The sequence below is a fragment of the Zalophus californianus genome, chromosome 14, assembly GCF_009762305.2.
Source record: "Zalophus californianus isolate mZalCal1 chromosome 14, mZalCal1.pri.v2, whole genome shotgun sequence".
Lineage (NCBI taxonomy): Eukaryota > Metazoa > Chordata > Mammalia > Carnivora > Otariidae > Zalophus > Zalophus californianus.
Genome location: NC_045608.1, coordinates 68,581,046 through 68,602,304, shown reverse-complemented (window position 1 = coordinate 68,602,304; position 21,259 = coordinate 68,581,046). Strand labels below are relative to the sequence as shown.

The window sequence follows — 21,259 nt, the reverse complement described above, 5'->3', positions numbered from 1 at the left end:
ATACAGAGAGAGAAAGCATGAGCAGGGAGAGAGGCAGAGGGAGAAGCAGGCTCCTCGCTGAGCCAGGAGCCCGATGTGGGGCTCGAGCCCATGACCCCGGGATCGTGACCTGAGCCAAAGGCAGACGCTTAACCATCTGAGCCACCCAGGTGCCCCAGCTACTTGTGTTTCTTAACCTTGGCTGCACACTGGAGTCAGACGGAGAGATGAATTTTTTTTTTTCCCTCTCAAACCCTATCACCAGAAAGTTTGATTTAATTGGTTGAAATGGGGTTGGGGGGAAGGTCTGAGAATTTGTACTTTTTAAAAAGCTCCCCAAGGCACAGGGTCAAGAGTCCTGGGTTGCATGGAGAATAATTTCAGATCTCTCCGCTCCCCATTAGGGTGCATCGGTATCCTGGGCGCAGCTGACCTTGGCCTCTTCTGGGCAGAGTGGGCCATGCCCTGGCCCCAGCTGGGTAGCTGAATGCGGCCCCATCTCCTGCTCTCAGGAAGGGAGGAATAGTCCCGCTGGAAAGGTACCTCTGAAGAATGTTCTGCTTGACTTTCCTAGCCCTGTGAAATAGCAGAGGATCTCCACCCACACCCACTTCATCTCAGCCTTTTCCGAGGTCAGATTTCCCCTGGAGCCAAAACAATGTGAGCAATTGAATGCACGCTCACGCAAAAAGTTAAAAAAGTGGCTCTCTCATTGTTGCACGGAGCAATTTCATTTCCTGAGAAGCCTGACTTGCTGCCCTCTGTGTCCTCCTCCCCAGCCTGTGCCTGCCGGCCTCTTCCAGGAGCCCAACCAGTTGCATCCTTGGGGGGGGGTGTGCCCATCGGAGACACCCCTCACAGGCACCTGCCCCCTCCCTGCCCTTCCTTTGGAAAAGGCAGGGAGGGGGCGGATGGGGTTTCTGGGGCCTGGAGGGAAGGAGAGCAAGGGAGCCAACCATAGGGAGGGGGTCAGAGGGAGGTGCAGAGGGATGAGAGATTCCTGGCACAGGGCAGCCCCCCTCCCTTCCTCCTTTCCTCTACTCCTGACCCCTGGCTTTGGCTGCTAGACTCGGAAGAGTGCAGGAGACTGGGAATCACGGGTAGAGATGGGCTGGGGTTATTGGACTAGAGACAGAAAGGATGAGAGGGAGCGGGTAGAAACAGGCCCCTAGTGCACAGGGAACGTCTGCTCAAAGGAAACAGGTGTAAGGGGTTAAAAGCCACTCTAGCATTCCCTGCCAGAGGAATTTTTGATGAAGCTCTTGAAGAAAGGCGCCCAGAGAAAACCGTTCTTTGGTATCTTGGAACAGTCTGGCAAGATCAAGATCACCAGTGGGTCACAGAGGTGACAGAGGAGCAGAGGGGGCCGAGAGTGTTGCAGGGTCAGGAAAAGGGTGTGAGGAGAGGACGCCCCCCCCCAACGCTGGCCCCAATCCCAACCAATTAAGTGGTTGGCAAGTGGGTTCCAGCTGAGATGGGAGGTGACAGCACCCTTAGCTTGGGCCACAAACACTAATTACACCGTCCTTGGTGGGGGGCCCTTGCAGTCACAGTTTGGCTGGGGGCCTGGGCAGGATGAAGGGGTCCTTCCAGTGCTACTGGAAGACAGCTGAAGGGATGCTTTACTGTTTCTTTGTGTCTTCTTTGATTTCTTTCATTAACATTTTGCAGTTTTCAGGGTACAAGTCTTTTACTTCCTTAGTTAAGTTTATTCTTAAGTATTTTACTCTTTCTCATGCTACTGTAAAGTGACTTGTTTTCCTAATTTCCTTTTCATGTAGTTTGTTATCACTGCAGAGAAATGTGGTTGTCATACGTTGATTTTGTATCCAGCAACGTTACTGAGTTCATTTATTGGTTCTAATCTTTTTTTTTTTTTTTTTTTTTTGGTGGAGTCTTTAGGGTTTTCTATATACAAGATCACTCTATCTACAAACAGACAATTTTGCATCTTCCTTTTCAATTTGGATGTCATTTATTTTTTCTTGTCTAATTGCTGTGGCTAGGACTTCTAATACTATGAAGAGGGAGTGGCAAGAGTGGACACCCTTGTCTTGTTCCTGGTCTTGGACTGGAAGACTTGATATTGTTAAAATGTCCATACCCCCAAAGTGACCTACACATTCAATGCAATCCTAGTCAAAAATACAATGGCATTTTTTAAAGAAATAGAACAGACAATTCTAAAATTCATAGAGAACCACAAAAGATTCATATAGCCAAAACAATCCTGAAACGATTTGAAAAAGAACAAATCAGGAAGCACCACACATCCTCATTTCAAAATGTATTCCAAGGCTACAGTAATTAAAACATACATATAGACCCAATGGGACAGAAGTGAGAGCCCAGAAATAAATCCGCGCATATATGATCAACCAATCTTCGACAAGGTGCCGAGAATACACAGTCTCTTCAACAAATGGTGCCGGAAAACGGGACATCCACAGGCCGAAAAATGAAACTGGACTCTTACGTTACACCATACACAGAGAAATCAACTTAACATGGATTAAAACTTAAGACCTAAAGCTAACTTCTCAAAGAAAGCGCTTCATGACGTGGGTCTTGGCAGGGATGTCACGGATATGACCCCAAAAGCACAAAAGCAGACCAGAGACGACTGGGACGACCACATCAAATGAAAAGTGTCTGCACAGCAAAAACAAACCAAAACAAAACCCCGCAAAAAAACCAAACCAAAACCAAAAAACCGGAGTGAAAAGTAACTCACAGAATGGGAGAAAATATTTGCAAACCATACATCTGATAATGGGTTAATTTGCAAAACCTATAAGGAACTCCTACAACCCAATAAAGCAGAAAACTAATAACTGGATTGAAAAAACGAGCTAAGGACTTGAATAGACATTTTTCCAAAGAAGACATACACACGGCCTACAGGTATTTGAAAAGGTGCTCACTGTCACTAATCATCAGGGAAATGCAAATCAAAACCACTTCACATCTGTTAGGATGACCATTATTATTTCCAAAAAAAAAAAAAAAGACAAGTGTTGGCAAGGAGGGGGAGAAATAATTGCTCTGAAAGACAGTAGGGAGCTTCCTCAAAAAGTTAAAAATAGAACCATCTTATCCAGCAATCCCACTTCTGAGTTTATCTAAAAGAACTGAAATCAAGATCTCGAAGAGATATGACCACTCCTGCACTCCCATGTTCACTGCAACTCTACTCACAGTAGCCAAGATGCGAGAATGACCTCGATGTCCATGAACAGATGCACAGATTAAGAAATGTGGAATATTCATACAGTGGAATACAGGTAACCCTTGAACAACGCAGGGGTTAGTAGCACCAAGCCCCCTGCAGTTGAAAATCCACATGTAATTTTTGACTCCCCCCAAATGTAACTAATAGTCTCTTACCATCCAGAAGCCTTCCCAATGACATCAACAGTCAATTAACGCATATTTTGCATATGTGTATTATATACTGTACACTTACAATAAAGTAAGCTAGAGGAAATATTACTAAGAAAACCGTAAGGTGGAGAAAATATATTTACAGTACGGTATCGTAAAAACTCCTCATCTAATTGACCCCCACGGTTCAGACCCATATTGTTCGGAGGTCAACTGTACTATTCCACTTGATAAAAGAAAAGAATTCTGCCCTATGGGACAACAGGGAGGCACCTGGAAAATATTACGCCAAGCGCAATAAGCCAGTCACAGAAGGACAAATACTGCCTAGTTCCACTTACATGAGGTGTTTCAAAGAGTCAAACTTGTAGAAGCAAAGAACAGGTGGCTACCAGAGGCTGGGGGTACAGGGGGGTGGGTACGTCAGTTGCTAAAAACTGGGCACACAATTTCAGTTGTGCCGGGTGAATAAATTCTAGGGATTCACTATAAGGACATCGTACTACTGTACTGTACACTTAAAAAATCTGTTAAGAGGGTAGACCTCATATTAAGTGTTCTTATGACAATAAAATTTTATAAACACTAAAAAAATAAAAAAAAAGGGGGTGCCTCCTTGGCTCAGTGGGTACAGCGTACGACTCTTGACCTCGGGGCTGTAAGTTTGAGCCCCACGTTGGGTGTAGCGATTACTTAAAAAAAATAAAATCGTAAAAAAAAAATTAAAAAGAGCTCACGAAGCAAATACGAGCGGTAAACAGGAGGGCAAGGAGACTCCTGCACCTTTCAGGTGCTGATAATACATTTCAATCACTTCGAAAACCCTCTTGGCAGAGCCAGTGGTGCTTAAACAATAAAAAGGCTCACCGAAAATTATTCTTCTCCATCCCTCAAAGAAAGGTCTGATTGGCACATGTTATTTATGGCAGAAGTGGAATCAATTCTCCAATGACCTATTTGGCTTTGGCTGCATAGCACGGACTGAAGAAATAGAAAGGTGCTTCGTGAGGCGTGAGCAGAGTGGCCAGGAGCAGGGACTCCAGCAGTCAGATCTGGATTCCGTTATGCACTCTGCTGTGTGGCCCTGAGCAAACTGCCCGACCTCTCTGTTCTCTGGCAGCCAGGGATGATCATCTTCAGAGTGTTGTCCGAGTTAAAAGAGAAAAGAATGCATGATGTGCTTTGGGCAATGCCTTCCAGTGTGCCGTTATCATTATAAAATACTAAATTACTAAACAGAGGCTAAGTTACCAAATGCTCTAATACTAAGACTCCGTGGAAAGGCTGGAGTTGTCTGGGTGGAGTGCCGTGTCTCACTCTTGGGAGCTGTCCGTGTGGGCTGCTGGGGGTGGGGGCGGGGAGCTTCCCAGAAGTGGCCTGGGCTGGGCCTGGGAAGAGGTGTTACGGCCAGGAAGAGAGAGACTCCAAGGATGGAGTCCAAGGTCTGAAGCTTGAGTAACCAAGAGAACCAGAGAGAACGGTTAATTCAACTGGGTCAGAGTGTGCAAGGAAATGCCCAGGGGACTCCCCCTGGGGCAGGGCAGCTCTCAGAGCCCCAGGCAGCCTCCAGTCTGAAGGGGCTTCGGGGCCAAGCACGTGCTCAATCTTAAAGGGGAGTGGAGGCCAGTGAGCCCCAGGTCCAGTGAAGGTGGCCTCTGTGAGCTGAGAACCCCGAGACTGCAGTGAGGCTGTGAGGATTTTGTATCTTCCTCTTAGGTTTGTTCTAAGTGAGATTTTCACACCAAGATGGCCCACGGTCTGTGTTTGATTCAGGGCCTAGAGGAAAGGGGGGGCAGGGAAGCCAGGGAGGGCGTGCAGAAGCAGAGGATAGAGTGAGTGACCCACAGTGGTAAGAAAAGGCAATCAGGTGGGTTCTGGGGCTGCTGCCTGGCTGTGGGGGGGCTGGAAGCGTGGGTCTGGGCCCACACTAGGATCTGGACTGAGCAGGAAGGCCTTGGGGTGTAGCTCTGGCCACATCATACTGGAGGGGCTTGAGGCATGACCTGGATGTATCTAGTGGGCAGCTGAAAATGCAGGCCCGGGACCGTTCTAGGAGTTGGGAGGACCCGGTAGGGTGGGCATCTGGGTCAGCCATCTGCACGGCCCCAGGGGAAAAGTCTAAACCTTTCCAGCATGGAAAGAGGCAGCAGCAGTGGCTTTGGCTTCTGGAAACTTCTTGGAGCTGGCCCAACCTGCTTTGGGAATGTCGGTCAGACCTGGGTAGAAGTGTGTGTGTGTGTGTGTGACAGATAAGGTAGGGGAGGCAGCAACAGGCTCTGAGAATTCAGGTGTCTGTCTCCAGGGAGCTGGGAAAGGCACAGGCTCTCCGTAGGGACTGATATGATCCCTCGGACACACGTTTATGTCCCCATCTCTTCTTAAGGCCCTGTTTTAGGGAAGCTAAGTTCTCTTTGGAAAGAGCTCTAGATGGGTAGTAGAGAAGCTCCAGGCCAGCAGTGAGGGGCTATGTGTCCCCGGGCAGGGCACTCAGCCTCTGTGCCCCTTTAAGATTGGGCATGTGCCCGGCCCTAAGTCAGACTGGAGGACACCCAGCTCTCTGAGAGCCGCCCTGCCCTAGAACAAGTCCCCGGGGCATTTCCTTCTACCTTCCGACCTAGTTGTCCTGGTGCGCTTAGCACCCTCTCCACACCGTGTCTTTCTCCCTGAACCCCTTCAGAGTGAGCAGCATGGTCTCTCTCTACAGATGAGGAACCAAGGCTCAGGGCAGGTGAACTCTCCCCTGGATGGCACAGCTCGAACTTGGCAGAGGCAGAATTGGAGCCCAGGGCTGGTGCTCTGGAACCAGCTCACTGCGGGCCTCCAGCAGAGAGCTCGGAACGTGGGGCTCTGATTTCCCCCTTTACGGTGAAAGCTGTAGATGAACTGTTTGTTCTTCAAGTTTACCGTGAGCACGGCAGCCACTTGTGTTCGTGACATTGTCCTGAAAAGTTGAACGCATCAAGCAAGTGTGCATTAGGGGACGCTCCTTGTTTTTTGTGCAGACCTCCTGGCACCTTCCGGATCTCACACCCGAAAGTTCGCACTACCTCAGGCGGTGTTAGAAGGTCCTGGCAGCCAGGGCTGGCGCTCAGCTGCAGCCTTGCCTCCTGCTCGGGGAAGCAGGTGACGGCAACCCCAGGACGTGCCCAGATCACGCAGAGGGAACGTGTTGGGGCAATCCAGGTCACTGCCCTCGAACAGTGCTGCTCCCTGCCTTGAGCTGGGTTGTCAGGGGCACAGGGAAACTCAGGCAGGGATGGGAGGGCCCCGAGAGGCCATCGTCGAAGGGGGCTGTCTTCACATCACCCCCGAGGGATGCAAAAAGTAAAGCTATGGCCCCTTGTGGTGCTGCGTTCTGAGCTTATGACCCTTTGAGAGCGACATACTGTGGGAGGAGGCCATTTGCCGATTCTGAGAAACAATTCTGAATTCAAGTGCATTTGTTAGGAAGTATGTTGGGCTCTGTGGAGTGGCAGAGGCTGACGGGTTTACAAGGTGTCTGAGAGAGGTCTGCATGCTCTGCTTTAGTGAGCATCCACACAGTCGGGAATGAGCACCTTGTTTCCCATAAGCGGATGCTTCAAAACCATCTACAAATACCCTCTCCTTTCTCTTAGGTTGCTCTATTGTCTTCTTCCTTTGCAAAACACAAAAATGTCCCCTGACCGCACACCGCCCCCTGTAGTTGACAAGTTCCTCTTTTTTGTTGCCTTTCACAGAAACACTTCTCCAAAGACTTGTCCACACTCCTGTCCTCACCTCCACCGCCTCCCGGCCATTCCTCCATCTACACCCTCTCCCTGGGTGATCCCATCTGGTCCCCAGCCTGGGGCACCAAGTATACACGGACACCTCACAAAACGCTCAATTCCGAGTCCCCAGGGCTGACACTTCTTCCCAATTTTCAGACACTTCTACCTGAGCGACAGTGGGACAGCTCTCTGGGGACAACCACCAGGTCACCCAAACAGAAAAAAAAACCACCTCCTAGTTTTCACCCCCTTCTGTTTCTCTTCGAGCCTTCCCCATCCCAGAAAATGGTGCCACCAGGCTTGTGAACCAGGCGCCCATGTCACTTCCTCCATTCTCCGATATCTCATGTCAGCGGGTCCTGTTGATTCCAACTCAGAAATATAACTGGAGTGCAATCCTCCCCTGTGCCGTCATGGCTATGTTCTGAGCCACCAAACTCTCTCTCCCCCCATAATGAACTCCCAGCTTCTGGCTCCCAAGAGTAGCCAGGATGATCCTCTAAAGTGGGCTATATATACCTGGTAGGGCAGGTACGCCATTGACCTCTTGCTTCTCAAAAGTTTCTCGGTTATTCTCATTTATTTCTCCTCCAGATGAAATTTAGAAGCAAGTATTTTTTTTTTTAAATAATTCAATGGTAAACCAATCTAGACCAAAGATCCATTCATTCAATTAATATTTACTGGAGGCCTCCTCCCTGCAGGTAGTGTTCTAGATTATGAATTACTGAAGTCTGAGTTAATAATAATTTCCTTTGGAAGGCTTTTTCCCTCTATACAAACCCAATAAATTAAAACCCGGCTTTAGTAAATAGAAGCACAGGGAGTGACGTTTCTGTTTACCAAAGGATCGATCGTTCTAGGTGGTACAAACCCTGTAGCTTTCCTGGCGTATTTGAGTTTTGCTCACAGATATTCCAGGGTGGCGTGCCCTGGCAGGGCGGCGGGCCTGGCCGTGTGGGTCTCTTACCTCCCTGAGGCAGGTGTAGATGGGGCAGACAAGCACGCGGAAGGGCTCGCCCGTGCTGCTGCGCATGGTCCCGAACACCTCACACAGGAAGGTGATGAAGCCAAGCCAGCGTTCCACATCCTGCTGCTGAAGCTCTTCCCGCACGGTGAAGTCCTTCTGTGGAGGCACAAGAGACCGAGTCAGCCTCGCTGGGGTCAGTCTGCCTTGCTGTGGTGCCTGTTGTCTAAGGGCCGGCTCTAGACAACTGGTAAACCCCATGCTTTCACTAAGGAGGGATGGGTGACCCTTGGCTGGAGTGTGAATGTGGGGGACTCACGTGTGGGTAGCAGGGCCACCTTGACTTTTGGCCACAGCACCTCTTCTTCAGTTCCCAGATTGGGGGCCCCTCAGCCTTGCCTCACTGACCCCAATGCTGAGGTGGGGGAGTGAGATGAAGGGCACACGACGCCTTTCCCAGAGTTATCACCTCCCCCATTCAACTCCATGTGCCTGAACTACCTCCCTTTGCTAATCCCCAAAGCATGCCCTCCACGTGAGGGAGGGTGACCAGAGAATTGTCCTGCATGTCAGCAATTAGTGACTGAGGCCCATTGTGGCTCCAGCACTGGGCTGCAGACAGCTACAGCCCCTGCCTGCAAGGGGCTTAGAGACATTCATTCATCCTCCCTAAAAACAGTATTGCTCCATTGTGTGCCAGGTGCTGTATTAAGGACTAGGAAATGACACGTTCACTTGTAACCATGATACAAGAGAGAAGGTATCAAAGCCACTGTGGGGTTCCAGGTGGACGGACTTTGGGAGCTCAGAGGCAGAAGTTGTCACTTTGAATGGGAAATCAAGGCCATGAAAGAGCTAGGCTTCTGACTCAGGAATGTGGGGCATTTCAGGCGGAGAGAACAATGATGTGGGGAGGGTAATATGGATGTTTGGGAAATAGGAAGGTAGGACGCAGTCTGGGTCCTGTGCGGGTGGCATAGAGAAGCAAAAAACAGGAGGCAGGGCTGAGAAAGAGGGTGGGGCTGGAGTACGGATAATTGCACCCGGCCAAGGAGCTTCATTCTGTGTGATGGCTGGCAGAGAAGGTTTTGGGTGGGCCATGAAAGGCCATAGTCATATCTATGCTTCTTACAAGGGTACTATGGCCGGATGCGGAGACTGAGCAGGAGGCCGCCGCCAAAGTGCAGGCTGAATGAGACTACACTCTCTGGCATTTCAGAGATAAGAGTCTGTGGTAGGTTAGATTATATCCAGAAATATATTTCCCCTACCTCTTGTCTTCAGGTTTGGCCATATGACTTGCTTTGGCCAACAGAATGAGGCAGAAGTGACAGGGTGCCAATTCTGATCCGAGGCCTTACATAGTTAGGCTTACTCTCCCAGGCTTCTCCCATTGTCACTGTGGTCTGACGGTCCCAAAGGGAAGATGAGAGACATGTGAAGCAGGGCTCTACCCAAGTCTAGGCTAGATCAGGTGGCCCCCAGCCAACCTGCACACTTATAATCTAACTACAACACAACACTGTGTGCCATGAGGATTTCTGTGGTTGTCTGTTGAGCAGTACTAGCTGCCTGATACAGGACTGGTACAAGAGACACTGCCAAGATATGGAGTCGCCGAGTGATGGATTTCAGGGTTGATGGAAAAGGAAGACTGAAATATGATCCCAAGCTTCTGGATTTGGGGACCGTGCCACCACGAGGAACAGGACACGGGAGGGAAGAGGCTGCGGCCCGCGCCGCATGCCGTCCCCACCATCCGGTACCCCGCCCCATCGCGGAGTTTTGGCCGAGCATTCTCCTGGATGCTCCAATCTCAGAATCTCCAGAGAAGGAAGGTTCTCACGGAAGACGTGGCTGATGTCTGTCCCTTGTGGATGACAGAAGTGCTATCTAGAAACCTGAAAGGGCAGATGGGACCTCAGCCTCCTCGGCTGGTCAATTTGGGGCTGGATGAGAAGATCTCCGAGAGATGTCCCTCCAGTTCCTGCTTCTGACGAGCCTGGGTCATGGCTTATGTTTCAGAATTTCTCCAGTTTAAAGTCTGTGTGTGTGTGTGTAAAAGGAAAGCAGTATCAGTCCACGACCTGTGCACCAGACACTGAGCCAAGGACCCGAACTGTAATGTCTCCTGTAATCATCGCAATGATCCCACTAGGCTGGTCCTATTATTGCCCCATTCTAGAGATGATGAATCTGAGGTTAGAGAAGTTACCCAACTTGGCCATGGCTATGCGGTAATGGCAGAGCTGGGATTTGAACCTGGATCTGCCTACTCTGGACACCAAGCTTTTTCCCCACTTCTTTCCTCATGGTGTCTTGAAACTGGAAAAGTAGTACCTCAGAGCGCAAGCTCTTACTCACCTTGTGTCTGAATTTTCCACTAAGCCATTTGTTCATACTGCCCCCGGAAGTCCATTCAAGCTCACAGATCTCATGGGCCCCACGCCGACCCCTGGGTCTCCTGCCTCCCCACTCACTTCCCACTGAAATGTCTACCTGTGCACAACTGTGTTCTGCCAGTTCATGGAACTCTCCCACCTGGAGTCTGAGACAGGGCAGTGTCCCTGGAAGAGTCCCCTGGGTTTAGCCAGGGACCCCAAAAGGAGTGGGGTCTCCTTCCCAGTACAGAGCCTGGAGCAGGGAGCCCACAGGGGCCGCCCTGTGTTGTTCTAGGTACCTGTGAATGAATGAATGACTTTGCCCCCCACCCTAAGGCTTACAAAGGGCCCTGGACTGCTGGCCTTGAAGTCATGAATCTTTAGGTAGTTCCACCCTCATTAGCCTGTGTTTAACCCACTGTATCCTAATGTGGTCAGAACAGAGGCAGGCATTAGCATTCTCATTTTAGAAGGGGGGAAACTGAGGCACAAAGCAGTTAAAAGACTTGACCAAGGTCACGTAGGACTAGAATCTGAATGAGAACCTAAGCCCCACCATTGCTCTCGAATCTGGGCTAAAGGTTCTTGATCCTGGTTGCACCCGGAGGAGCTCTGAAGCTACAGGTGCTTGGACTCTGCCGCACAGAGGCTTGTGTAGCTGGCCACAGTGGGGCCTGGGCACTGGTCACCTGTGAAAGCCCTCCAGGTGATTCTAGTGTGTGGCCGTGGCCGAGAACCACAGCTCCAGGCTTTTATAAGGTGCCGACTTGGGAGTTAAAATGGGGCCCCTCCATCAGGGCCCGATCTGTCCTTTTCCCATCCCACATGGAAATACCTGAGCAGGCAGACGAAGAAGAAGAAAGCCCCACAACAACACCGAGAAGGAAGGTAACAGTTCACCAACAGCCTCCTCACCAGACTGGGGAGGTAACACCACTAACTCAAGTGCTGTCACCACGAAGCTCTAGTTGCCCAGAGCAGCTTGGCCTCCTACCCAGAAGATCAAAGGTTAGGGGTAGATGGGTAGGTAGCTTGACCTTCAGCCTCTCCCTATCTGCCCCTGGCTGGTAGGCAGTCTGGGATTACTTATAAACCCCATCCTGTGCACCCAGGCAGCTCCTAGCAGCACTGCTCTTGCTCTGGTCCCTGCAGATTCAGGGGCCAAAGGTACCCTGTGTCCTCAGACGTGTGGTGCTCTCAGGCAAAGTCCTCTCGGGCAGGGAAAGTCTTGGGGCAGTGCACACCAGAAACTGGAGTTTTAAAAAAATGACCAAATCTGATCAAAGAACTACAGCTTGACTCCATTTCCTCCTGATAATCAGTGGCATTGAGAGAGGATTCTGTCTGGTGCTAGCAACATGCACTAGAAAACCGAACACCTGCTAAATGTTGGAAATAAAACTTGGGATGTGCACACGAAGCCACCCACGGAGAGGGGGGACTCTACTGTTGCCGCAGCAGACACTGAGAATTCCAAGGACGATCCATATAGCTAACCCCCAAACCAAACTGAGCCTTCGTCATTCAAGGGTAAGGGAAGAGAAAAGCCACATGCCGTCTATGGGAAAATCCTGCACAGCAGAGTAGGGGGCCGCTACCCCAAAGACCTAACGGAAATGCATAGCTAGCTTTGAAAATGACAACAATATACCAAGAATAAATAAAATTAAAGATTCCGGTGTAAAATGTGTGGGCTTTTAGTTCCATAAGAATAACACTGAGATGAAGTGTAAGATGGGAGCTGGCCTTCGGGAAGAACCGATGGGAACGAGAGGTACCACAGCAACATGAGAGCGTGAGCTGAAGGCAGCGAAGGACAGAATGTGCGCTGCAGAAAAAGTCGCACATAAGACTGCTAGAAAGTTGAAGACAAGGATAAATAGATGAAAAAGAAAAGAAAGCGGTGAAGACTGAGTGGACGGGTGTCTGACCTGTGAATTACAGAGGCTTTCAAAAAGAATCCCAGAATACATGGAATAAAGACACCAGAGGGAAACACTTTGAGTTGAAAACCAAAAGCCAAAGAAGAATGGACTCTTCAGGCAGAAAGGGCTCACAGCGTCCCGGAGCCCCACCATGGGTACTTAGCAGGAGAACTTTCTTTTTCATTTTCAAGAAAAAGAAAAATTCTAAAAACAGCTTTGAAGGCAGGGGGGAGGGGAACCCCTAGGTTTCTTACAAAGGAACAAAAATATGGTTGGCCTTATATTTCTGTATTTGATGTTAAAATTCAGAGACATTGAGACAACAACTTCACTTGCTTGAGGGGGAAAGAACACACACAGCTGTGAGTGAAAGCAGGAGAAATGCATCTTACATAATAAGCAAAGGTTTTTAAAAGTCCTACCTACGTGCTTATCTTAAAAAAAAGTCAAACTGGTGCAGCCGCCGTGGAAAACAGTATGGCGATTCTTCAAAAAATTAAAAATGGAAATACCCTATGATCCAACATTTCCACTTCTGGGTATATACCCGAAAGAACTAAAAGCAGGGTCTTGAGGAGAATATTTGTATACCCATGTTTATAGCAACACGGTTCATAACAGCCCAGAGGTGGTAGCAACCTAAATGTCCAACGACGGATGAACGGATGAACAAAATGTGACAAGTGCATACCACGGAATATTATTCAGTCTTAAAAGGGAAGGAAATTCTGACATACGCTACAACACAGGTGAACCATGAGGACATTATGCTAATTGAAACACGCTAGTCACAAAATGACACATACTGTATGATTCCACCTATACAAGTATCTAGAGAAGTCAAAATCACAGAAACGGAAAGTAGAATGATGGTTGCCGGTGGTTGGGAAGGATTGTTTAATGGGTTAGAGTTTCAGTTTCGTAAGAGGAAAAAGTTTTGGGGATTGGGCGTATAACAACGTGACTACACTTAACTTGACAGAACTATCCACATATAACCAGTTGAAATGGTAAATTTTACGTAGGTGGCGTTTTCTTTTGCCACGATTAAAAATAATTTAAACATTTAAAAACTCTCTTAAATGCCTGCCCAGCCAACAACATTTAGACTCAGTTTGAGGAAATCATGGTATAGAAGGACCAGAAGTGAAAACTGAAACCAGGTAGACTTATGGAGTTAACAAAATAAGTAATTATAACTTTGGTTGCGAGACAGAATCAAAAGCTGAAAATAGCCCTTGAAAGAGAAGTTAATCTTTAAATGTAATTTGAATAAGAATTTCATAGTAGTAGTGATTTAATAATCTAAGATTAACTTACTGAAGACTGATACATACTGGTGGGAGAGGAACAGAAGATGGTAAAGCACACACATTTCATAATTTAGACCATAAGGATTCAGCAGTTATTGCTTCTTCCTTAAGCATGGTAATCATAGAAATAGAAGTTAAAGTATGCCTTTAAAAGTATTAAAGGTAAACACTAGTAACCATTAGCAGAACTGAAAACAGGATATATAAAATAAATGGATGGGTCAAAATAATTGTGGGCAAATAAAAATAAAATTAAAGCGCTAGTAAGATCAAAGTAGTTTTCAAGATAACGATCATTAAATAAACTAAAAAAGGTTACATATAAATAAAATTACATTCATAATAGATAACAAAAAAGATTATACACTGCATAGGATAGACTCGAAATACATAAAACAAAAGCTCTTGAAACATAAGAAAAAAAATAGGAAGAACAGCATCTGGAAATGAAACTGCTAGCATTCCATGGCTGATTAACAAAATGTAACCACTTAGCTGATTTAAATAATGTAATTAATAAGACTAAATTGAAACCAGCCTCATGTAAGCTGTGATTCACTCTAAATTTCAAAGCACAGAAATTCTACAGGTTACATACTTGGGCCAAGAATTAAGAACAAATAAAAAATAGCCAATTACTTGGATGTTTAAAAGTAGTCTCCCAAAGAGGGCACCTGGGTGGCTCAGTTGGTTAAGCACCCGACTCTTGATTTCAGCTCAGGTCATGATCTCATGGTCATGGGGTCAAGCCCTGTGTTGGCTTCTGTGCTGGGTGTGGAGCCTGCTTAAGATTTCCTCTCTCCCTCTGCCCCCTCCCCTCTAAAAGGGAAAACAAAAGTCTCCCAAAGAAAGATGGAATAAAGACATAATCAAATACATGTTAATAGATTAGGAAATAAAGAGTTACAGGGATGCCTGGGTGGCTCAGTCGTTAAGCATCTGCCTTCAGCTCAGGTCATGATCTGGGATCAGGGTCCTGGGATGGAGCCCCACATCGGGCTCCCTGCTCGGCGGGAAGCCTGCTTCTTCCTCTCCCGCTCCCCCTGCTTGTGTTCCCTCTCTTGCTCTCTGTCAAATAAATAAATAAAATCTTAAAAAAAAAAAAAGAGTTACAAAGCTATAATGAAAGGTAAATTTATAGTCTTAACTATTTTGGCTATTAAAAAGAGGGAGCCAATATATCATCTAAACCTATGTTGTCCAACGTGGTAGCCACTAGCAACATATGACTACTGAGTGCTTGAAATGTGCTTATACAAACTGAGATGTTCTGTAAGCGTAAAAGAGACAGGAGTTTTTGAAAGCTTAGTATGAAAGGATGTAAAATGTCTCCTATTTTAAAAACATCGATTACATGCTGAAATTTTGGATGTACTGGGTGAAATAATGTAAGTTACTAAATTTGAAATTACATATGCAGGGGTGCATGGGTGGCTCAGTTTGTTAAGTGTCTGACTCTTGGTTTTGGCTCAGGTCATGATCTCAGTGTACTGGGATTGAGCCCTGTGCTGGCCTCCAAGCTCACTGGGGAGTCTGCTTGAGATTCTCTCCCTCTCCCTCTGCTCCTCTCGCACCCCCCCCCAGCTCACGCTCCTCTCTCTCTCTCAAATAAATAAATCAATCTTAAAGAAAAATACATATGTGGATCCCATACTTCTACTGACTACTGTTAATCTATACATTTGACTCAAAAAATTAGAAAGCCACCAGTAACTAAGGAAATATATGAAAGAACGTAATACAGATAAAGCTAGAAACTAATTAATTAGAAAACAGAGAAAGGAAATTTTATAAAATCAAGAAAGAAGTAACAGAAATAAAATTAGAAATATAATCAAAATATTTAAAAAAGATACATAGTAGATAAAAAATGCAATAAAAGCTATTTACAACTCTATCCTGATGATTTTGGGAAAAAAATGATAAAATAGGAGATGTTTTAAAAAAATATCCAACTTTCCTAAAAGAATCAATAAGAGACCAGAAAAGACTAAAAATCATAAAATAACTGAAAAGTTCTGAATTAGGTCTCTAAATTTATGATTTTTATAAGTAAGTTGATTCAAATTTTCAAAAAATTATATAGCTGCTCTGCTATGTAGACTGATCTAGAACAGAAAAAAGATAAACTTTTCGGGAAGCCTGGGTGGCTCAGTTGGTTAAGCCTCTGCCTTCAGCTCAGGTCATGATCCCAGGGTCCTGGGATCGAGTCCCACGTCCGGCTCCCTGCTCAGAGGGGAGCCTGCTTCTCCCTCGGCCTGCTGCTCCTCCTGCTTGTACTCTCTCTCTCTCTCTCTGACAAATAAATAAATAAATTATTAAAAAAAAAAAAAAAAAGATAAACTTTTCCCTGATAGGAAATTACAAATAAGGAAGCCTATGGGCTTATCTCTCTAATGCGAGTAGATGTGAAAGTCCTAAATGAAATGCTAGCAAATGGATCCATTATAACCAAGTAGATTTTATCCCAGAAAGGCAAGGATGATTTAGTATTAGGAAATCTATAAACATAATATATTACACATCAATAGGCCTGATTAAAAAATTATAGCAACATCCATGACCCTTGGAAGGAAGGAGATAAAATGATTTGATATGATTATACAAATGAAAAACCCAAGAGAACTCTCTAGTAAAGATTAGAATTAACGTGAGAGTTTAGCCACTAATTAATTAATAAGAGTATTTAGATGCAAAATTAATATACAAAAATCAACAGTTTTTTAAATGATAGGATTAACCAATGAGCTATTTTAGTGCACCAAAGCTCATTTATTAAAGCAATAAAAATACTTACCTAACATTATTTAGGAACGTGCTAAATTTCTGTGAAGAAAATTGCAAAACCAAACTACGAGATTTCGGACAAAGTCTTCAACAAATGAAGAAACACACAGTATTCCTTAATGGGTAGACAGCATTATAAAGATGGTGATTCTCCTTGAAATAATTCACAGGTGTAACCGCCATTTGTACTCCATATTCCAACAGGAACTTTTTGGAGGGAAAGGGGGAATGGAAGCTTGAAAAAAATAATCTTAAAAGTAATCTGAAAGAGTAAGGCAATGGGGGGTAGCAGTCCGTCAAGTGTCTCGGACTCTTGATTTCTGCTCAGGTCAAGATCTCAGGGTTGTGAGTTTGAGTCCCACATTGGGCTCTGTGCTGAATGTAGAGCCTGCTTAAGATTCTCTCTCCCTCTCCCACTGCCCCTTCCCCCATCTCTAAAAAAAAAAAAAAAAAAAAAAAGTAATGGGGGAAATAGCTAAAATCAAGATTGTAAAGAGTCAATATTATTTTTCACCTATCCTAAAGCTTTACTAATGAAAAGGATGTGGAACTGACATAAGACTGGACAGCTAGATCACATAGCCTAGAAACACGTTCAGCATCCATAAGGATTTATCACATGGTCCCCGGAGGACCACAAATCAGTGGCAAAGAGAGCATTATTCACTCAAGCAACCCAGCAGGTACAGCTGTCTAACTATGGGGGGATGAGGGGGGTAATAATTCAGAGTGTCCCTTCACACTGAACCCTAAAATGAATACCAGATGGAATAAAGAGGGAAATGTTAAAGAAAAAAAGAAGACAAACCATAAGAATTTGATAGAGAATCAAACTTCTGGATGGAGGGGGGCTTTCTACATCAACACAACAAAGGAATGCATCGAAATACTGCAAACACACTGAGGAGGCAATTAACATTCTGGGAAAAATGTCTGCAATAAATGTGACAAAGGGTAATAGTCTTAACCTCTAAACAGCTTGATCAAATTTGTAATAAAAGTACTAAATCCCTCACGGACAGATGGGGAAAGGCCATTAAAAGACAATTCTTATATCAAAACATAAATTGCTGATAAATAAATAAAAACAAATTAATTAAATCTCAGTAGCAATCAAATGAATGAAAATACTACTTTTTTCCTACTTATTATATTAATAAATTGAAAACCAGTAATTGTCAATACTACGGAGGATGCACTGAAACAGATATTCTCATATACGCACAGTGCACATTGGTTATACTTTCCTAAAAAAAATCTTAAAATAAGCCTTCAAAGTGTTCTTATTGTTTCATCTAGTAATTGCACTTGGGGATAATTATCACAAGGCAATAGTTAAATGTAACAGGAAAAATAAGCTTAACACACACAAAAATTCAACAACCTAAGTATCCAACAATAGGGGAATGATTAGATCAATGATAATCCTTGCACCCATTAAAAATTGTATGTTTATGAGAAGTTTATAACAGCTAGGGAAAATGGCTCTATGATACTAAGTAAGAAAAGCAAAAACAAAATTGCGTGTCCTCTATAATCTCATCCAAGATTGGAACGACTGGATTAGAATTAGAATTAGAATCTCATCCAAAAATCACCCCACAAATTTTTTTTTTAATGGAAAAAAATGAGAAACATCCACGGTATTGATAGTTATTGTTTCTCAGTAGATGTGAAAGTCTACTTTGTATGGATTTAAGGATGACCTTTATTTTTTTACTTTTTATTATTTTCTGAATGTCTCTATTTTTCTGCGACATGTTTTATAATCAGAAAAACAGTTACTTGGGAAGAAATTGGCAGGTTGTGACCCTTTCCCTTGATTTTTTTGATGAGGACATCGGAACTCCCAGAGTGATCTACAGGCTAGCATTGACTTTCACTGGAAGTGTGAGGAAATGGGTTGTGAACATGGCCAGCTCAGAGGCCACCACAACCCAGCTGTGTGTCTCCTCTGGGCACATAGGTTGTAGGCTGCTAGCTTTTCCTCTGGAACAAGGAGCTCTTTTCTGCCAACCGAAACCAGCCATCCCCTGGGTCTCAGCTCTGCCTTCAACATCAGCCTCTTGCATCCAGAACCAGCAAGGGGCCTCAGATTGGTGGCAGCCATTTCAAAGTCGGGTGTTTGGATCTGAGCTCTCATCTGACTGGCAGGTTCCCTCCCAGCAACCCCTAGTGCCTTTCCCCAAACTTTAAGGCTACCATTTAAGCCCTGTTTCCTGCCTAAAACTATTTATTGACGTACTGCTATTTCCTGCACTGACCACATCAATAAGCCCTGAAAGCCATTCAGTGGCTCAGGTTTCTCAAGGCATGCTGGGAAATTCTTCCCTGCTCTGGATAACCACATGAACTCTGGCATGATAGAGTCCTGTGGTCAAGCCAAAAACAGCTGCGTGCAGGCATGGGGGGAAAACACCCCCACCCCCAGCCAGCCACAGCGTCAGGGAGATGCTGCTCCCAGAGAGCCAGTGGAGGGAGGGCTTGAAGGCACAAGGATCACACTGTATTCTTACACTTCCCGAAGCACACAGACGGCCCCTCCAATCCCTGCAACCTCCCCATCATTTCCTTCTCCTTCTTTGAAAACAAATGACCCAGGGAAATTTGCCCATCCACACTCTACATCCCCAGCGACTCTGGTTTGTTTCTGGGCAGAGAGGTGGCTAGGGGCTGCCATCTCCCCAGCAGGGAGGAGAAAGTGCACTTTTATTTACTTCTGGCAGGAAGTTTCTTTTTCCTGGAGAAGCTGGGATGAGATGTGGGAGGGACAGGCATTGAGGAGCTGGTGACAGCCCAGCAGCAGTTGCGTCGGTCTTGGTCCTCCTCCACGGCCACTGGTTGGAGGGCTTAAAAGGAGGATTTGATGGAATTCTTTGTGTTGGAAAGACGAAAGTCATTTTCAAATAGGAGGTGCTCTATTTTGGTTCGGCTCAAACTTTCACTTCCTTCAGGTTTCCGCTTCAGTGTCAGCCCCTCCGGGAGGCCTCCCCCAACTACGTCTCTAAAGTAACAGCCCCCTCCAGGGGCAGAGGCAGGGGAATTCCCAAGGCTAGAGCTGGTCGGGAGGGGAACCTAGAGACTCGCTAGATCAATCTCCCCTGGCCCGAGACACAGAATCCTGGGCGTGCCATTTTCTGTCCTTTCCTGCGACCTTCACGTTCCACGAGACACCTCTGAATCCTTATGAAGAGGGATTTGGGGAAGTTAAGCCACCTCAAGTTGGTTTCTGTGACTTAGGGCCAAAAGAACTGATCAGTGTGACAACAGGCCCATCTTCTGTGATTGAATAATGGCTCCCTGGGCTTCAGGCAGGAGGACAGAATGGGGCTGGGGGCCAGGGATCAGGACGCGTGGCTGGGCAGAGTTGGTAAGGAGAGTGGGCTGAGGCTGGGTGGGCATGCTTCCAGCACAGTCCTGGGTCAGGGGAGGAGGAGAGGGGAGGAGGGGCTATCTGGTAGGCATCTGTCTCTTGGGCAGTCCTCCTTGGGCAGCCCACACATCCTGCCCCTCGCACACCCTGCCCCTTGGGGTAGCATCATGGAAGGATCACCCAGGGCTTCGTGTCACTCTGACTAGGTCAGAGAGACCTTCTTGGCTTCAAGGAGTGACATGTGCAGTGTATCTGGCTCACAGTAGGTGTTTAACAAGTGACAGAGAGACCTCTTGGTCACTGCAACCTGAGTCATTCTGTCCACCAAAGCTGGGCCCAGACCTGGCCGCCCCCCATCCTTCTGGCAGGCTGTGGGTGCAGCCTCGGCCAAGAGGTGTGCTCACCAGGCTGCACCCACAGCTGGCCATCACGGCTACAGCATGGCCACAGCTGCTAGTCTTGGCTCAGTCTTGTTAGGTACGGAGGCCCAGCCCTGGGGATTGAGCAGTACCTTGACTCTGGGACAGCGAGAATCTGACTTGCAGGGCACTGGGGCTCCAGCAAGTGTCTGCTGCAGCTTCCCATCTCATCTGGAGGGAGAAGGCGCCCCGGACACTGGTGTGAGCCCGGGGCTGCAGCCTCCGCCCCGATTGATGTCTGCCTTGAGTTCTGATGTCTGCTGGGCCCTGTACTGCTCCTTGCTGTTGGGCATGTCCTTTCCCACTCCAGGCTGGACTTTTTCTTGAGTATCCCTGATTTCACTGGTGCACGGACCAGACATCTACCCACGTGATGCCAAAGCCGTCTCCAACTAGCACATGGCCTGAACTGGCTTACGGGAGGGGTGGGGCTCCAAGGACATAGCTGGTCCCCAGGGCTCAAACATTGATGCCAGAGCGCGCCCTCCCCACTCTTGCCTCTGCCTGTCTTGGTCTTGTGCATATGGACTACTCTTTCTCCTGCCGGAGTCTCCCTTTGTGATGGCAAAAGCCAAAGATGGTGGTCGGCATCTCCCCATCTCTATCATAATGGCTTGTGAACCAAAGGAAGACAGACCTCCCTCTCTCCTAGTGTCCAAACCACAAATCTCAGGGACAGATTCTGATTGGCCCTGCTTGTCACATGACCATCCCTCAGACCAATCACTGTGGATGTAGAGATGGGGTTCCCTGATTTGCCAGATCCATGTGGCCAATTCTGTGGCTGGGCGGGTGCGGCGCGGTGACTGACCCCCAGACCGTACGCGGAGAAAACAGCTTCCCACTGAAAACACAGACCCAGGTCTGGAACCATCGCTGTGGTTTTCACACATGCCTGAAACACTCTTGAGCATCATGTCAAATTCTCTGCACGTCGGTGGTGACTACAGCCCTCTGAGTCCCTCCCGAAAGAATGAAG

General features: G+C 46.7%; 1 protein-coding gene across 8 annotated transcripts in view; it reads right to left on the bottom strand.

The window, feature by feature from the left end:
• Positions 1–21,259, bottom strand: part of CTIF (cap binding complex dependent translation initiation factor) — a 288,471-nt gene that overhangs the window by 31,648 nt on the left and 235,564 nt on the right. For all 8 annotated transcript variants that reach the window (XR_003516957.2, XM_027576486.2, XM_027576491.2 and 5 more), the window contains one exon: positions 8,086–8,241. Coding sequence is in view for 7 of the 8 variants with exons in the window: in XM_027576486.2 (XP_027432287.1) it covers positions 8,086–8,241 (156 nt within the window). In the remaining variant the exon portion in view is untranslated. The remainder of the gene's footprint in view (positions 1–8,085; positions 8,242–21,259) is intronic.